Source organism: Anser cygnoides, chromosome 21 (genome assembly GCF_040182565.1).
Source record: "Anser cygnoides isolate HZ-2024a breed goose chromosome 21, Taihu_goose_T2T_genome, whole genome shotgun sequence".
NCBI lineage: Eukaryota > Metazoa > Chordata > Aves > Anseriformes > Anatidae > Anser > Anser cygnoides.
In genome coordinates this window covers 9,563,337-9,582,546 of record NC_089893.1, presented here as the reverse complement: position 1 = coordinate 9,582,546, position 19,210 = coordinate 9,563,337, and the positions used below count along the sequence as shown (strand labels likewise).

At 52.0% G+C, this 19,210-nt stretch overlaps 1 protein-coding gene across 10 annotated transcripts; it reads right to left on the bottom strand.

The window, feature by feature from the left end:
• Positions 1-2: 2 nt before the first annotated feature.
• MSANTD2 (Myb/SANT DNA binding domain containing 2) lies at positions 3-13,502 on the bottom strand. 10 transcript variants are annotated; one of them, XM_066981162.1, is made up of 3 exons: positions 12,945-13,502; positions 680-809; positions 3-47 (listed from the first exon to the last, which is right to left on the bottom strand). In XM_066981162.1, exons 1-2 carry the CDS (start codon positions 13,443-13,445, stop codon positions 711-713), a joined length of 600 nt encoding a protein of 199 aa, XP_066837263.1. In that variant the 5' UTR covers positions 13,446-13,502; the 3' UTR covers positions 3-47; positions 680-710. The 10 variants fall into 10 exon arrangements, 3 of the variants coding, with proteins under 3 accessions (XP_066837263.1, XP_066837264.1, XP_066837265.1); XM_066981163.1 differs by having other exon boundaries at positions 3-44; XR_010826167.1 differs by adding an exon at positions 6,819-10,337 and having other exon boundaries at positions 7-5,595; positions 12,945-13,501.
• Between the last annotated feature and the right edge of the window lie 5,708 nt (positions 13,503-19,210).

Genomic DNA, 19,210 nt, shown 5'->3' with positions numbered 1-19,210 from the left:
ACATATTTTGCATTCCTTACTAACTCACTCTGTCTCTTGTGAAGCTGCTGAAATTTAAAAGAGGTCAAATCAATAATGCTCCAAATTCCCAGACTTCGATATCAATCATTAAGTAAGAAACAGTACTCAGATGGCTCTGTCTAATAATCCATTACAACAGATTTCAGTGCAGAGGCCAAAACCTCCAATAAAGACAGATGCAAAAACCTGTTCTGGTTTTGGTGATCTCTGCAACATCCTGTACTGATGGCCAAGTTGGCGGCTATGCATAGGACAAAGCCATAACAAGCCTATGAATTCCATCTACATTTCCCCCCTAATCCAGAGCTACAGGCAAGTTATTTGGGGGGAAGTCTTTATGAGCAACCACCATTCTGCTTTTAAAAGATAACACCCTGCTCCAGGTTTATTGTATCTGAGCAATTTGCTGTTTGGTAGATTTCTAGAAAGCGTTTTTTCCACATTAAATTTCTTAGATTGTTCAGGTGCTAACTTAAATGGCAATCAGAGCCAGCTCTAGAGTTCAAAAGAGGCATTCATTTGGGAATAACTAGTCATGTCACCTTGTTTTCTGGTGGAGGATTACAGCTCTTAAATGACTAGCAAGTACACAGCATTGCAGAAAATGTTTGGTTTTCCCCCAAAAGGAACCTTACATCTCCAGAAAGCTCAAACGTACCTAATGCTCCTCATATACTGGTTTAACAGCATCAGCAGGAGAGGAATATATTTCTAACCAGTTTCCTCGTGATATTCAGAGCCCTGGGGGCAGCAGCAAAGCTGCTAAGCAGCAAGTCAGTTTTACCCTGCTGTTTCAAAAACAAAACACAACAGAAAACCCACATAAGCACAAAGGCAGCAATAAGCACAAGAGTCATCCCATGGTTTAGGAAGAGAACCTGAAAGCTTTCACCTCACCCGCTGTTGGGAGGTTTCAAAGCAGAGACCCCTTCTTCCACCATGGCAGAGGCAGTTTCAGACCACTGCAGTTCGGGTCACAAGAGCTACAGCCCAAGTGACACCCGAGCATGATTTTCTAGCAGCCACTTCGGAAGAGTGATCGGGGCAGCCCGACACATCAGCAGTTTGAGGTTTGGTGACCTGATTTTGCCTTTGCTACCTCTCAGGATAAGCAGGCAGGTCCTCTTTGGATGGACACCAGCAAATTTTAAGATTCCGTCACCTCTGCTGCAAATGGGGTAGAAAACAACCGTCTACATAATCCTGAAACCAAGAACCCATCCAAGAAAAACATCAACACTCACTGGAGACAACTTCCATTCCCAGTGGCTGGGCATACAGATGAACTTGGTTGTTAAACTTGGCACCAAGAACCCCTCGGGAACACCGAGGCAGTTTTAAATGGTCAGGTTTGCCCTGTGCTTCCCTTTCAGAGAAGCGCACTCGAGAATATATTGCCTATGTCTTTTAATCTAACTTCTCTCCACTCAGTTCAAGTCTCAGAGCAATACAGGCAAACTCACGTATCCGGCCCAACTCTCTTTTTAAAATCCATACAAGGCAGATTTGGGAAGTATGCTTCCCGATCTCTAATTCCTCCATCTGCCCCAGCTCATGCACCAGAGCTAACTACAGTTAGAGTCTCTAGCTGATTTTGTTAGCAGTCAAGCAAAACAAACAATCTTTAGCACAAAAAGTCTGTATTCTTGGACAAGCTCTTTTGGGAACGCTCAACATCTGCAGTTGCTTGCTCTATTTTAAGTGTGTTTCAAACAACACTCCCTACTCGAGTATCTCACACTGAGCTGCAGCCTAGTAGCAATTAGTTATTCCATTCAGGTTATGAACAGGTTTATTTTGTCATGAATAAGTGAACTGAGCATCAACAGAGACCGGTATAAAAACTAAAGGGAGTGATGGAAAAGGGGGGCAAAAATAAGCAAGCAATATTCTTGGTCAAGAGTACTTCTGAGGTTACTGCCCAGATGGCTCTGGACAAGGCTGCGTGATCCACCTGCTGGATCCACCTCCACTTCTGCTGATACGTTATCCAAAGTTTGAGCATTCAAGCACTTCCCTCCGGCCTTCAAAAGCAGGAGAAAGCCTGCAGCCAAGCAGCTGGTGGCTCCTCGGCCCAGTGTCCTGGAGACTGGAGTTTCCCAACAACTCTTCCTTCTTGGAGGTGTTCTCCAGTGCCTCCAACAGACAGGCCCTATCACCTACATGATGTTAACTCTGCACAACACGAGCCAGCTCTGTTTCACAGACGCCCGCAGGCTTCTGCATGGCAGGGATGAAGTGAACTAGACCAACGGCTTTCCCTCTGCAGCTCCTGCAACGATTTTCTTCACTTATTCTCTGATGAGACCTAAAGAATTGCTCGGACTTCAGCGTAAGCTCCCTGGACATTTTATGGCACTCAATGGCTTGGACACCCCTTTGCCCCAGCAGGGTATTTTCCTCACTAAGATTTAAGATCTAGTTTTTCCTAACACACCTCCTGGAGTACAGCTCAAATCTTGCCAGGTGGTTCCTAAAGCAGATATACACGTTGACACATTGACACAGATACAGACAGAAAACCAGCACGTTTAGGGCCAGTCTGTTTTCAGTTCCTTGATTACTGATTGATTTCAGTTCCTCGGTTACTGGTGATTGCGCAGACTGGAAAACACAGAGCCTTCTGCTTACTGTTCTGCAACACTGCCTGCAATACAAGGATAAATTACCCCCACTTAAATTATAGTTTAAACACTACGTCGATATCCAAAGGAGAAGGGAGTTAAGAGGCTCAGTGTGGAGGCTTGCCACCTTCTGATTTTAGCACCACTTGTAGCTTCGGAGCCCTCACCTCCTCTGTGAGAAGCAAAACCACCTGACGGGTGTTACTCTGCAGGAACTGCAGCACAAAGGGTAGGAACGCTGCTCAGAAACACCCTACTAAGAGGTGTGGAGGAAAACTGTAGATGCAGTCCTTTTCCCAGCAAAAAGATGAGGACAAGCTGTGCCACAGCAAGCTTTTCACGTGCAACCCCAGAGAGGTGGTCCAAGACAAGAAGCTTCAGATCTCTGCTCTGAGGTGCGCCCTTACTCAGCCAGACGCTACAGGCTCCACCGAGCAGCTAAGTGGTCTATGTGCGTGTCTGCATTCAGTGGCCACATTTACCTATTGGCATCTATTAAATGAGAGCTGCTGGCCTAGCCCAGGTCCCGGCGGCCCAGAGTAGCACTTAAGTGCTATTCAGCCTCAACGACGCGCTTTCACTTAATGGAAGAGAGGAGTCCTTGGCTTTATACGCTGAATTAAGAAAGGCAGTATCAAACAGCTGCCTGTGGTGCCTCATCGTGCCAGGACACTCGCAAGTAACAAAAGACGAAACCATACGGGGATGAAAGAAATGGTTCTTCGAGTTAGGAGAGGTTGCACCGCACGTGGGGATGACTGGCAGAACGAAAGCTCTTGACCCCTTCATTCCCATGCTGGCAGGTTGGAGCACAAGGAAACAAACGACTACAGATGGCCGATACCTCTGCTCAACACGCTAGATCATGAACTGCCTTTGTTAAAAGATGTGAAAGCCAGGAGACCATCAGACGCAAATGGGAATATCACCACAAGAAGCCCTATTTCTGTAGGTTAGGTGTCGTTTCTACCTAGAATAAAAGGAGAAGAAAGCACAGCTTGAACTCAAGAAAACCGTATACCACGGCAGAAAGGCAGCTGAAGACTTCAGTGCATCTCAAGCAGTGCCTGAGACACTGAGTTGTTGCAATGCTCCACAAAGAACACAAGCAGCCTCACAGAAACCCACCCTTAAGACTTTGCAGTCGTGCACTGCAGAAGCTGCTGCAGACCTGTCTGAAGACACTCCAGCCCCGCAGGTGGCTGCACATCTGCCAGATCACAGCACTCGGGGATACGCCGGCAGTCAAAATAAATCATACTTTACACCAAAGAACGAAGCCTCAATTGTATCCTGATGTGCCCCAATGCCCAGAGACTTCCTGAAGGATTTGGCTCCTGCCCAAGGGTGTCCAGAACGAAACAATGAAAGTGACATGAATGTACTGAGGGGAGAAGGCTGGTCGGGGGAATACAGAGAAGTTGCTCATCCAACCGAGAAAGGAACCAGAGATTGCTTTGGTCAATGACTTGAAGAAGCAAAGTCACACTACAAGACGCAGATGAGATGTTCAGTCTGTACAGGTAAGCCACATGTTTTTAAGGTGGATTAGTTAGCAAGAGCTATAACCTAACGAAAAATCACAGTGGATTTTTCGTCACCGCCGATTTCTAAATCACAATTGAATATAATTAAAATAAGCCTGAACAAGAATGACCTGTAGAGGTCAGCCTAGATGATTATCAAGGTCTTCATACACCCCATCGCTAAAGGACACGTGGCTCCCGTTAGCTCTCTGAACTGCCACAGCACACCTCAAGCTAGCCTGTCCATTTTGCTCACCAAGACAGCAGAGTTCAGAAACAGCAGCCCCACAAGCTTCAAGATGCAAGCCTCGTCGTGCTGGCAGGATTTCATAGAGTGCAAAAACAGGCACGGCAGGACTTTGCCAGAAACCAAGAGGGAAAGAAGCCAGGTGAAAACAAGCTGTGGCCTGGCTGGGCAAGGAAGACACAGAGTGCCGAAATGGCAAATTTCCCTGCAGTGGCAGTGGGCTGCACCTCGTGGCTCAAAATAGCCGCCTGCAAAGATCCTCCACTGGCTGCTGCTATTACAGAGCTGAGAATAAAATTATTCATACACTTCTCACGGATTTGACGTTGATCAGGCTAGACACCCAGAGAGAAAAAATTCTCCACTACTGCCTGCAAAAAGGCAGACAGTGGCAAACTTCCCTCTCCGGACGGACTCAGCTCCTGGTCTAAGATTGCTCTGGAGGAAAACTACCTAGTTAGCGCTCATTACCTTGAGAAGGCAGATCAGCAAAACCCTCTCTGCCTTGCCAATCTACAACAGCAATGACCTCCAGCTCTGTAAAGCTTTTTGGAGGGATGGATATGTCACAGAGATGGAGCTCAGCTTACAGAGGCGCATGGATAAGGTTCAGCCCAGTCCTGGCACGAACTGCACCTGCCACCAACTGCCCAGTAGCCAGAGGACTGGGATGACATCTCCTCATCACCAAGCCTTTAGTGATGGATCTCGTAATCATGCAACAGCAGCATGTCCAACAAATATCAGGGGAATGAAGTGCCACAGAAACATTGCAAATGCACGTGAAGGAACGCCTGGAGGGACGCAGACTCGTGCTCACTTGGGCTATCAGCTGGCCAAGCCTTTCCCCCCAGGGTTAGACTAAGACTAAGGGACGGCTGGGGGCTTTGCCCTTGCGTAACACAGGACAAATTCCACTTCCAAAGCGCATATGGGACTGCAGACACCTTCACTGCAATTCAACCAATACTAAGGACTTACTTTATTCCCACTAAGACCTAACAGCAAAACTTTTAAGGGCTATGACACCTAGCAATAGTCTTGCACACCTGTTTGCTCAATAAATGTATTCTTTCCTACACTACCCAAAAACAGTTTAAAACTCATTGCTACTTACTCCAAAGCAATGAAGACTACGCTTGTGCAGATCATCTTTTCTCTAGAAACAGAATCACTCCTAAAAAAACAAAAATCAATCATACTTGGGCTTTCATGCTAACACTGCGAATGGGACAAATATTTCTATGACACCTATCAAGTCTGCCCTGAAAGAAAAGCCCTAAGTGCAGCAGTCTGGACCAAAGAGATCCAACAGGTTAGGTTGGAGGAGAGAGACTGCACAGGTCTGTCCCTGTTGGTTCTAGGTCTCAAATGAACTGGCAGAGCGAGGCCACTGCCCCTCCAGAAGACGAAGAGCAGCACAAATCCTCCTGCAGGTGGGAGGGAAAACACTCCACTCCAAAACAAGCTCCAGATGGGTGGCAGAAAGCATCAACACGGGTGGCACCCCACAGCACACAACTTCTATAGTTCTAAAAGCTGAAAGCTTTACACACAACCTTAGAAGGATGCAAGCGCCCGTCCTAAGGCTGGAGTCCCCAGAGAAAGGTCCCTGCCAGGCAAGTCCAACCTCAGCCTTTGTGCTTCAGCTGCACTGAAAAATCGTTATCAATGGGGAGCAATGTCTACATCCAGAGCAGCAGGAAAAACTGGAAGTGAAATATTAAAGGTTGCTTTAACTCCAGTTTTCACCAGAAATAACGGTCAAAATAAAGGCTGGTGACCGGTGAGACCACAGAGGTCCAGAGAGCATCATCTCCTTAGCCCCCAGATTTACACATTTAACAGGATGCTCATCTGGAACAGTGGTTAAAGTGAACTGGTTCCCACACAGGCACTTGAAGCTCTGCTCTTTCATGCCAGCTCCATTCTGTTGAGCATTTCAGGTGCATCCAGTTGCTTCTAAAATAAATATAATCCATGATAAACCACGTAACAACTCCTGCATCACTGCCACTGGGACTCTTTTCTGACATCAAAGAAATTTCTGCCAATGCAATGTCCAAAATTTCAGCCCACCTTTGTGTGTTGGCTAAGGACAAACGACAAAAATCAGCAGGATTTTAAAACCTTTCCAAGTCTTGCATGGTTCTCCTCCTGAGGGGGACAAGACGTGCTCTCACCCTAAGATGTAACGTTCATAAACATGACTTGCTGCCCGCTTAAAGACACGCGTGAGCTGCTTTTAGCCCTGTAACTTGCAGTAGAAGCAGCAAGCTAACTTCGCTTGCCTGGGTGTGCAACCTTAGTGCACGACCGCATCACAGAACCACTACCAAAGTGCAGCTGGCAAAGCTGCCCTCCAGAAAAAAGGCAATCTGGCCTGTGGTGCTAACCTACCTCCCTGAATGGCTTGAGACAGCATTCTGGCAACAGGTCTGCTTCCATGGCTAGCTTCTGCCAGCTCTGTTACAGCAACTGAATTTTCTTCCTCCATGCTTTCTTCCATCTCTGCCAGCCAAGTTGTAAGATGTGAACCAAGCTGTAAAGGTAATACACCACCTACAGGACTTCGGGGAAAAATAAAGTTTAACCATTTTGTCCCTCTGCAACGAGTTCCTGGCCTCGACTGTGTGTGTCAGCAGGATAATCTGGTGCCTCACTCCCAAAAAGACAGCAGAAGCTACTGGACAGTAAAGATACTCGTCCAGCACATGCAAAGCAAGACAGATGGAGAAGAGCATGACAGCACTCTGCAAATACACTATAGCAAGTGGCCCAGCCAAAGGGGGCAGATACAGCTGCTGCGCAAGAGGGTTCACTCCACATGATGCTCACATCTTCCAGAGATCCTTCTCTGCTGCAGTACCATAATACATCCAAGAAGGAGTAAAGCAAATAAATCTGTTCTTTGTCACTGAAGAGTGTATTTTTTTCCAGCTTATAAATGTCAACAGAAAGTTGCTCCCACCTACTGGGGTCAGTGAGATTCTCCTGCAAGAAGTGAGTTCTTGGAGAGGATTCAGAACAGGAACTGCAAGAAATGACCTAGCCTGGAAAACTAAAGGCATCTGAATCTAAGCCAAAGAAAGATCAAGAGGTGACTTGAACACTGCCTGTGCACATCTCAGTGAGTAGAACCACAAGGACAAGGATCTCTGCCTGAGGTAACAGGAGAGGAGGTAACAAACACAAGACAAAGGTAAAACATGTAAATTAATAGAAGGCAAAGCTGTTCTGAAGGTAGTCAGTTGGATGGGCTGCTACTAAAGGTACCGATACTCCATCCTCTGAAATATTCAAACTAAAAGACAGCCACTGCTTTAGGTTATTAAGCCCAATGACGAAATTCAATCTCCTGCATCATGCACGAGGTCAAACTAGATTACTGCAGTAGTCTCTTCTGAGACAGTCTGGTTAGCACAGCATTTCCTTCCTTAAAAACACCTTCATGCTACAAAGATTTTAAAATAGATTGTTTACATTGTAAAGCAGCAAAAACCACAGCCACATTAAAGTAAGCCCCTGTCATCATCGTTTTACTTATAGCTTAAAGCAAGAGAACATGAACAGCTGATATTCAAGTGTAATTTTTCATTCCATCCTGTTTCATGTGGGTTAGTGGCATTCACTTCTCCCCTCTGCGCCTACATTCTCCATGTGAAAGCATGGAACCAGTGTCTTCAAGGTGTTTTTTGTCTTTGCGAAACAAATCACAGATTTGCGGACAACCACAACCCAACAGAAATCTCCAGTAACCTGTCCAGGGTGACAGGCAGGTCACCGTGCACGTAAAGTCAAACATGAGGGCAGCAGGCTTGCAGTCAGCAGTAGAACGTGTGAATTGTCACAGCTGAGAGTTAGGTACTAGGTCTGTTCTTTGAATGAACAGCTTGGCACCCACTGCTGGGAGAGGCAAACAAATTTCAGCATCTCAGTGGCTAAATAAAAGCAGAACCCATGTTTTCACAATTTTACACGGGAGCTGAAGAAACGACACGTTAAGAATGACCCTGAATTCATTTTAACAGTCCCCCAGCTGCTGAACTGCAACTTTTAAGGAGCAATTTCTCTTTGCTCGAGAGAGGGTCGCTAGCTGCAATTGCAGCCAGTGAACTTCTAGCACCGAAACACTCACAGCCCAGCTAAATGACGCGCTGTCAGGACAGCAAGTCTTTTGATTTCGCCTTTGATGAAGAAAGACGCACACGGCAGAAACAAATTATTTTTCTGCAGATTTAAAAATGCATAAGCTCCAGTACTGAAAAAGAGCTGAAGCACTTTATAGAACGATCCTTTCAAAAAAAAAATTTCCTGAAAGTTGTCCTTGACTTGCATGGCTCATGCTATGCCACACTGGTCAGTGAAAACCGTAAAGCCTGAGCTCATCCGCACTCCCCCAGAGCATCCACCTCTGCCGGACATTGCAGCCATATGCAGAGGCTGGAAGAGAATGAAACAGCAATGTCCAAGTGCGTTTATGTGACTGAAAGCGATGACAGAACATACGTATTGGATACATCAGCTTTCCTGGCCGTCATATGGGAACTTCAGAGCACGAGGCGAAAGCTCATTTTTCTGCGGTTGGCAGCCTCTGCCCTTTGCAACCCCAGTCAGTAGCTAACCTCCCGCCCTCTGGCTGAAGTAACGGCACTGCTAGGTGAAGGGCACAAAACAGGGGTGACTGCATATAAATCCGGAAAGGGTTTTGCAAAATATCCCGTTCCTTTGCTTTTAAAAAAATAGTTCTAAGGTCAAACTGAAGAGCTGAAGATGCTCCACACCGCTGCGTAGAGGGACCAGTTTCAGGACACACAGATGCTGAGCCAGGCTAATTCCCTCGTTATCATTTCTGAGTACGAACATACTTAGCAAAGAGGAGCAGGGCTGGAAGAGAAGCACATGTGTTTTAGTAAACAATTCTTTAACAAGAGCTGTGAGACCACAGTCGTAGGAACAGTCGGAGCAAATTACCAAACAAGTCATGATTAAGGATACAGCTTGGCATGCCAGGATGAGGAAGCTATGGAGCACAACACGGCTTCTGGGAACCCAACCGGCAGAAATCAAGACGCTTCAGTTCTTCTGCAGTTCCTGATCGCTGAGCTAACTTGTCCACACACATCAGAGCAATGAAGTCAGGCTCAAGATCTCTTTCTGCAGAAATAAACTAGGAATAGTTGTTGGAACTGTTACGTGTGAATCCCCAAATTTGAAACAGACGCCCAGGAGTGGCCAAACTGAACAGCGGTCTCATTTCCAGACTGCAGGCCAGCACTGCTTATGTGCAGAAAAGCACATGCAGATGTTAAGAAACAGACAAGATTTGAACTGGGACCTTACTTTACATCCTGTTTGAATTAGAAGAGAACGCATATATGTGATACAACTGGAGAACTGGAAAACTTTCTTCTTCAGAGTTGGCTTTTTCCTTTCCACTTGCTTCTAACTCACTCTTCAAGATTTGGCAGAGCCCAGGAATTAGATGTCCTGAAGAAAGCCAATACAGAGTTCTTATCTAAAATGTATTTATAAGGTAAGTTGGGTCCAAAACATTTTAAGCATGATTTACACTTATAATCAATCAGCAAATACTTACAGTACTCTCCCTTGAGGGACATTAAGTCAAAGTATCCTATAAAGTCATGGAAATATGGAACATTACGACTACAGTAGGCAAGTGGAATGATGCAACTAAGCACTCATTCATCACCATCGCCCTTGGCTCTGCTTTTAGCTCTGACGACCGACAGCATAAGACTGTGAAGTACCTGTGACCTGCCCTTGTTCCCGCAGCAAGTCCAAGTCTTCATGCTCCATCTTAAGAGCACCTTCAAACATCAACCACTCTGCATCCAGAAGTGATTTTCACCCTCGGTTGAGCATGAAAGAGCCAAGCAGCCAATTCTGCCTGGAATTCTACAAAAAAACAGGATTTTAGGATTGGCAGCAGCTACTGCAACTACTTCAATAATTCCCGTAACAATGTCAACTCTTGGCTCTCTCGAAAACCTCAGCTTTCAAAGAGCGCTCATTTTACAGCGATTCTTGAAAAACCTACTGCAAGCCTGAAGGCTTTGTTAAAGCTCCACCATCGCAATGTTTTTGCATCTCCAAGACCGCAGCGATGAAGACCCTCACACCAGCACGGATCCAGGATATGCAAAAACTCGGGCACCAGCAGGACCTCACCACCGGGCGCAGGGTAAGACAGAAGCCCTGCTCCAGGATGTGCACGGGATGCTGAAAGCCTGCAACGAGGAGGCTCCGTTGCTGACGTCAAACTGCTGCTGTTCCCCTGGCCATGCTGGCAGAAAGCCCATGACCGAGTAGCGCAGGACAGTGCACCGAGGGGAAACAGGCAGCCCCTCCACGCCGAGCCTTTCAACCAGATGCCGCGGGGCACGTTATTTCAGACTCCATGCAGACGCGCGATGCATCGATCCAGAAGCACCTGTAGACAAACGCCTGGCAGATATTTCGAGCGGTGCTCTTGAAGCCATCGCAATGCGAAAAGTAAAAGCCTTGTAGTCTTTCATTCCCTCTAAACTCTTTGACGCATACATACGGAAACACAACTTGTGGTTTCTTTGCAACTTCAACGTTTCATTGACGACAGATCTGTTGAAGCACTTCTCAATGGGGGAGAAGTCTCTCCTGCAGTAAAGTGGCCAACTGCTGGGAAGAGGGGATCTTTCACCAGCCACAGCCCCTGACCAGCATCCTCCAAAAGCATCGTATGACCAGGACGGGCAGCTCTGGGCTGCTCTGGTAGCCAGGCTTCTCCTTGCTTCTCCCTCGCTTTGCATCCCGCGAGGCAACTGCTTGCGGAGCCTACAGTCAGAATTAAGGTAGCAGTCCTCAACCGCCTCTGCAGGAGCTGCTGCAACAACCAGAAACCATCAGAGCCTTACGGATGAGGAAAACTGCCTGAAGTAGGTTTTCCGTCAAGCAGTGGACTCTAGCAAAACCCAAAGCGTCCCAGTTTTGCGGAAGAAATGATTTATGTTGGAAGCTGCTCAGAAAACAAGGGACTTTGAGAAGTTTTGCAGTGGATGAAGCATCTGTTTAAAAGCAACATTTCTCTCAAAAACATTTTGATGCGTTTGGGGAATTAAAGCCCTACACAGCAAATGCATGGAGACAAAGAGATGACACGCGAAAATACGTTTAGAAACCATAACATCCTTAGGAAGGGGCTTTGCCTCGTTTCAACCATCTTTCCAAAAATGAATGCTGATCTAATTATCGGGTGGATGCTGAAGGCGAGTCCCCTTCTTGCTTATTGCTGAGCATCTCTCAGGATGCTCAGCAGCACGCGTAATTGCCTACAAGACATAACTGCCACTGGTCTTCTTTATCGATACTGCAGAATTGGAGTCCCTTATTTCGCATACTTTGCGAATCAAAGACAGCCTGGGTACGTGTGCCTAGACAATTCCAGACAGGATGGGCCAGCACAGCCGTATTTAGTGGCTAAAACAAGGCACAGAGGAGCAAACGTCCTTGCTGATCCCCAGCAGTAACAAGAGACAACAGGATGTTACTTCTTAATCCGTCAACATTTCAAGTGACTGCACAGAAGACCTAATGGGTCACGAGAGGGAAAAAGAAAAGCCTCGAGGGAATTCAGAGCATTTAACCTGCTGAGTTTCATTCACACTTATGAACTGAAACCCGTAGCAGTACTTATGGACTGCGGGCACTGCTGGGGCACCGCTGCCTGCCCATCGCGTGACCCGCGCCATCCCTTCCACCCCACCACGTGGTCCTCCACGCAGCTCCCTTTGTAAAAGCACACCGAGTAAGGGCACACCGAGTAGCTACTCCCAAATGGAACCCAACCTCTCCCTTTTCGCTAGGGAACGATGCGATTGGAAACCCTCTAAAACCTACCACCGGAGGAAACACAGCTGTAACACGGCTCAATTGCCGGAGAAGCTTTCTGAGATTGCAGCATGCTCTATGAGGTCGTAACCCAGAGAGAGCTTCTCATCTGCAAAGCGAACCCCGAGCCACGCAGGGACTGCAAACTCCACAGGGCCAACCTGAACGCGCGCTGTTCCTCAGCGCTGCAGAAGCTCCCTTTCCCACAAGGCTGCCAATGCCACCCTGCCGGTGGCCGAGGGCCACTGGAGGATGCCTCAGGGGACTGATCCAACCCACCCAGGGCCGTAGGGCTCTGCGGAAAGACCTGGGGCTGCCTGGCACACCCACGGCATGGTGCCGCGGGGCCACCGGGCCTCCCGCGGCCGAGCCCTGAAGAAACTGCCCGCGCAAGGGGAACCCAACGGCCGAACCCCCGAGGGCGCAGCGACGCCCGCAGCCCTGCAACGCTGCCGGGGGGAGCTCCCCGCGAGGGGCGAGAAGCGAACAGCGGGGGGGGGAGGGGGAGAGGGACCCGCACGACCCCGAACCCCCCGGGACAGGAGATGCCACCGCCCTCCCGCGGTGTGTCCCCCCCCCAACCCCACCCACCCACCTCGGGCCCGCCACCCCCCGGTGCCCAGGGCCGGCCGGGGGTACCTTGATGCGCTCCCGGCACTGCGAGGGGGTGCGCTCGTAGCCCAGCTCGGCCAGCGCGCGGGAGACGCGCTCGTACATGGCGGGCCCGGGGGCCTTGCTGCCGAACACGGTGCCGGCGCCCTCCAGCTGCTGGTAGCGCGCCTCCACCAGCCGCTCGTTGCCCCACACGGCGATGAGCGCGTTGGTCTCCGCCGGCGTCCAGGACATGCCGCGGCAAGCGGCGGCGGCGGCGGCGGCTGCGCCGCCCGGCGAGAAGGAGACGGAGGGCGAGGCCCCGCCGCGGCCCCCCGCGCCGCCGCCGCCGCCGCCCCCCAGCCCGGCCCCGCCGACCGCCGGTCCCGGGCCGAGCGGGGAGGCGCCGCTAGGGGTGGACGGGTCGGAGAGGCTGGGGTTGCCGTCGCTCAGCGCGCCCGGCGAGCCCGGCGACAGCACCTCCATCTTGGGGATCTTCAGCGGCGGCTCGGCGGCGGGGAGCTGCGAGGAGCCGCAGGACGCCGCCATGTTGGAGCTGCCGGACCGAGCGGGCGGAAGTGACGCGGAAGCTCCCCTCGGGAGGGGCTTCCGGCGGCCCCGAGTCGACAGGACTGGGGGGGGGGGGGGGTGCGGAGGGCGGAGCGCTAGGGGCGTGGCCACGACTGATGGGGGCGGGGCCTCGCTGGGTTTGAGGCGTGGCCGTGGGAGGAGGGGGCGTGGTTAAACGGCAGGGGGCGGGGCTTCTGACAGCGGGGGTGTGTCCTAACCGGGCGGGGCCGAGCGGGAGGGGGCCTGTCCCGAGGGGGCGGGGCCTGTACCGAGGGGGCGGGGCTTACCACGAGGGGCGTGGCCTGTCCCGAGATGGGTGTGTGTGTCCAGAGGGGGCGGGGCTTGCCTCGTGGGGGCGTGGTCTGCCGAGGGGCGGGGCCTGCCTCGCGCGCTGCCCCGCGGCCTCGGGGTGCCGCCGCCCGGAAGGCGTCGGGCGTGCCCCGCGGCGCCCCCCCCCACCCCCCCCCCCGCCGAGACCCCCGGCACAGCGGCTGCGGGGCCTCGGTCCGTGAGCCCGGGGGGCGCTAACGAAGGGCAGCGGGGGCCGGCTCCGCGCCTCGCCCTTCTCCCGGGAGCCTCCCCGAGCCCCTCGCGGGGTCCCTACGGGTTGGCACCGCCCGGCTCCATCCCCGGCCCGTCCCCGCCCCGTGCAGCCCGTTAAGCGAAATGCTTTAATTCGCGCCGCGGTGGTTAAACAAACCCGTGCTTGGCACAAGGCGGCTCTTCAGGCAGGACTGGGGGGGGGCGGCGGGCTCCCCCCCCCACCCCCGGCTGCTGCAGCACATCTGGCGGGGAGCGGCCCGGGAGCAATCAGAGCCGTAATTATCCAATTCTAATTACGGGGATTACCGCGGTTGTGGCGTTACAAATTTCATGAGCTGCAGGCGCTGGAATACATTAAACTGCCTCCACCCCAGCGAGGGGAACGCTGTCGGGGCACAGGAACGCGGGGCTCTTTGTGAGCAGCAATGGGGGGCAAGGGGCACCCCGTGGGACGCCGAGCGCCCCCGAGGGGTGCACCCACGGCCAGTTTGTCCCCAAAGGGGTGAACCCACCGCCAGCCCTGCAAAGCGTCCCCCAAGGGATGCACGCCCTTGCTAGCACGTCCCCAAAGGGTGTCCAAAGGGACGCACCCGCTGAAACCCTCCCAGCGCGTCCCCTGATGGATGCCCCTGCTGCCTGCCTTGCTGCGTGTCCCCCAATCCAGGTCCCCAGGCAGATGTCCCCCCCTCAGTCCCTGACGGTTTGTCCCCCCAGCTGGGTTCCCGAAGGGATGTGCCCGCTGCTGGAGTGTCCCCAGAGGAGTGCACCCATCACCACCCCTGCCGGCGCGTCCCCAGAGCACATCCCCAAGACTGCGTGCCCCGAACGATGCAGCCGTTGCTGCATATCCTCAGTGCTGGGTGTCCCTGTGCCCAAGCCCCCAAGTGTCCCCGTTACCATCCGCCCCTTCTCCCCCCAGCACTGCACACACACACACGCCCCATTTCTGAGCTAATCAGAACCCAATTAGAGGGGCTCTCCATAATGCAGGGGAGCAGGCGGAGGGGAGGGATGCAAATGAGGTTAACGGTTAATTACATATTGAAAAATTCATTATTCCTCTAGAGCAGCTGATTGCGATGCAGCCCTGCATCTCCATTAGGGCTGTTTGACCATTTGCAAACGAAATGTTGGCATGGGGCTCGTCCCCCTCCTTGCCCTGCCAAGGAGCTCGTCAGCAGTGCCGGTCATTCCTGTAGCGAGTTGTGCCCATCCTTGGCCACCCTGCAGGCTCCTGCTTTGCTCCCAGATATCTCAGGACAGAGGCAAATTTAGAGCATTCTTGGTGTAATGGAGAGGAAAGGGGTGCAAATGGGAGCCAGGATCTCTGCGGTTGCCCCCACACCAGCAAAAAGCTCACTCCGTGTTAATTGGTGCTGATTTCCTCTTCCCTCAGCTTTCCTATTTCATTTGAAGCTCTCTGTTTAATTGGGGAAAGCAGGGAAATGCAATAAAAAATAAAAAAAATAAAAATAAAGACTCTGTGCCGTCTTTTGCTGAGCAGCAGCAAGATGCAGACTGAGCTTGGCACCAGCTGGGTGAGCGTTCGCATCGCATCGCATCAACCAGCACCGCTGGCAGTATACATTGGTCAGGATTAATTTAATTAGGGATGGATGCGGGGTCTGAAATGCCACCACGAAGGCACCCCAGCCGCACAGTCTGGGTTGGTACTGGTGTCAAGAGAACGAACCACGTCTCCTTCATTGCAGTGACACCAAACCCAGGCGGTTCATCTATTGACCACAACACACGGTTGCTGTTGTGGTGTCTCTGGGGGTGTTTCCAGCCATGCTGGAGGGTGCTGGTGCAGGTGGTATGACGAGCGGTGGCCATTCTCAGCTGGCATCACCTGTGCAGCGAGGCAGCTTTGGAGACACACGGATGGGGGACAAACAGCCAGTGGCTGCCCCACCATGCTGCCACCCTGGGGACCCCAGCGCCTTGCTCACACCACCCTTCCAACCCAATCACGATGATTAACAATCAGCAAAGAGCCAAGTGGGCAAGCCATTAGATATTCCCGGACTAGTGTTTACTGCAATTTACTGACCTGTTCATAATTAACCTCCCATTGCAAAAGTATGTTGATGAAAAGAAGTGTAAACTTATTAACAGTGATGGTGGCTGATGCCAATTAAAGCAGAAGCTCGAACGGTTTTCCCGGCATGTGGCAGTGGGCAGCAAAGAGCAGGGGCTGATGAAAGGAGATAAAAGGCGTTGGATGCCTGCGGTGGCGATGCAATATTTAGGAGGACGTGGGGATGCCAAGCAAGGCAGCACACTGCCACTGCGCCTGGGGACACCCTCGGGGTCCACATCCCAATGGGCAATGGCGAGGAGGAGGAGGCAGCATCCAGCTGCCCAGCCCCACGCACAAAGGGGCCCAGGCAGGCTTCTTTGGTGGGGGCGGACTGTCACGCCTCCGCCTTTGTCTCCCTTTCAAAGCCAATATCCCAGCCCCAGATGGGTTAATACATAATGCAGACAAGCAAGTAATTGGTTGCCTTTGTATGGCCGTCAGCTATCAGTCCCTGGCCCTCTGATCCCCCATTAGTGGCCATGCAAACAACCCTTCCACCCAATTAAGCACAGCTTTGATAGCGCCTTTCCCAATGATGCGCCAGCCCCAAAGCAGTGATTCGCACATGAGCCACTACCTGTTAGACCCGGCTTCAGGGACGCGCAGCCCTCGCTGCTCGCTGTGACCCAGCTGCTGGGCTCTGCCTGGTTCCCCTGGCCCTGAAGGGAGGCCCGGCTGATGAATGATCTGGGCAAACTCTGTATTGAAGAGGTGGAAATGGGATGTTAATATACACCAAGCTGCTCATCTCGAGAACACATGGGCTCCGGCTTCCCAAAGGCAGTGGTAATGAGGCAGGCTGTGATGCCCTGCAAGGAGCCCCTGACTCACTGCCCTGCTGCGCCTGCCAGGCATGGGGGAGAAGACATCCCGACGCCACTCCTCTAAGGCACGCCAGAATCTTCCCACAAAGCATCCCGGCAGCAGCCTACAAAGCATCCCAGTGTGCTCACTGAAATCATCCCAGCATCATCCCCTAAAACATCCTGGTATCCTCCCTTGGTGTATCATAGCATCATCTCCTAAAGCAGCTCAGTGTCAGCTTCTAAAGTACTCCCCTAAAGCATCCCAGTGTGCTCACTGAAAGCATCCTAGCATCACCCCCTAAAGCATCTGGCTCCCCTCCTCTAAAACATCCCAGTATCATCTCCTAAAACATCCTGGTATCATCCCTTGGTGCATCCCAGCATAATTTCCTGGAGTATCTCAGTGTCTTCCCCTAAAGCATCCCAGTGTGCTCAACTAAATCATCCCAGCAGTGTCTTCTAAAGCTTCCTGGCATCGTCCCCTAAAACATCACACCATCCTCCCCTAAAGCATACTGGCATCATCACCTTATGCACACCAGTTTGCCCTCCAAAAACATCCCAGCTTCATGGCCTAAAGCACCCTGGCATCGTCTTCTAAAGCATCTCAGTGTCGCCACCTGAAACATCCCAGTACACTCCTCTAAAGCAACCTACGTCAACCCTAAAGTAACCCCTGAAGTGTTATCCCATAAAGCATCCCTCCAACACTCCTCTAAAGCATCATCTCCTAAAGCCTCCGGGCATTATCCCCTAAAACATGCCATTATCGCCCCTGCAGCATCCCACCGCACTCCCCAGCATCACCCTAAAGCATCCCACCACCATCCCCTAAGACACCCCGCTTTGCTCCTCTCCAGCACCCCGGTGTCACCACCTAAAGCGCCCCGTCCCTTCCCCCTTGCTGCGCCCGGGGCCCTCCTCCCCGGTACGCCGTCCCGTGCCCTGTATAAATATTCAACGCGCCGCATTTCCAGGCAGCCGCGGACACAGGCGATAGCGGGGAACTCCCCGGGGGTATGCTAATAGCCGGGCTGTGAGGGATTTACATCCCCCGCATCGGCATGGGGGCTCCTAGCCGCTCATTTGCCCGTACAAATGCCTCGCCGCTTGTCATCACTCCGCTCCCGCCCGCCCGGCTCCCGCCTTGCGGCTCCGTGCCTCAGTTTCCCCACCCCGATGCCACCCGGCGGCGCCGCAGAGGGTTGGGAAAGGCGGGGACGGAGACTGCTGAGATAAAGAGGGACGCGGAGGGCAAAGCCTGGGGAGAGCCTCGCCCTTGCCCTAACCTGACGCAAAAATGCCGAGGAGCGATTTTTGGCCACGCCGAACGGCGCCCAAGCCCTGCGCAAACAGCCACTAATCGCCGAATTAAAGGGCAATTAGGCAGCGCGGCGGCGGTGATAAATCTGCTAAGGAGGAGGCGATGCCCCCAGCACCACCCCGCGCTCGCTGTTTGCCCAGCTGATTAACAGGGACAAATCGGGGGATTAGCTGCCGGGACGAGGTGGTTCCTTTGTCTGCTTTCCCCGTCCCAAGAGGAGGTTTTGGGGGCTGGATCTGCGTGTGCCGCCCTCAGGAGCCTCTCTCGCCTGTCTTAGGCCTTGGGTGACCCAGAGCAGGGTTAATGTAGAGGATTTCCAACAAGCCAGGGCTGGGTGCTTTAATCCCCAGGGCTCCCAAAACCCTCGGATTCACATTAAAAACTCTCCTCTCTACAGAGCACTCCATTAAAAGAGGCCCAAAAGCTCTCTGGGGACGGGTAGCTGTGGGATCCCCGGTGCACGGCTTGTCACCGCCTTAGAGGGGTTAACATCCTCCTCTACTCCCTTTCCTGGCCAAGGAGATGCTGGAGGTGCCCTGTCCTCGCTGCTTGGCTTTCGGGGGCACACAGAAACCCGAGGCTTGGGGGGTGGAAGATGCCATGGCATTAAATATGCCAGCACCACTTTCAATTACCAATGCAGAGAATTGTTTGTATAGTAGTTGGATAAACCTGTTATTCTGCAGGTAATTTATTTCCACTTTTTCCTACCGGGAGTCCCTGGACTGCTGAAAGCCCAGCAGGAGAAATGGAAAAGCTTTGTGTTACTATTAAATTAATATTTATTTGCTTTCTCTTCTTGCCCATGAACAAGAGGAGGCATGAATAATGCATGCCCTGCAGATGCCCAGATAGGAGCTCTGTGGTCGCGGCGGTGACTTTCCTGGCTGGGGCTGAAAGAGGCGGAGTGGCTCCCAGGTGTTCACAGATGTGCCAGAGGGCCTCAGGAATCCAGATGTGCACCCAACACACATGCCAGCATGCCACC

What these genes read in the sequence shown, in the direction of transcription:
- MSANTD2 (XM_066981162.1), bottom strand. Translation starts at nt 13,445, where the DNA reads ATGGCGGCGTCCTGCGGCTCCTCGCAGCTCCCCGCCGCCGAGCCGCCG. An exon ending in AGTGCCGGGAGCGCATCAAG is followed by an intron (nt 810 to 12,944) that starts GTACCCCCGGCC and finishes TTTTTGAAACAG; the next exon opens with CAGGGTAAAACTGACTTGCT.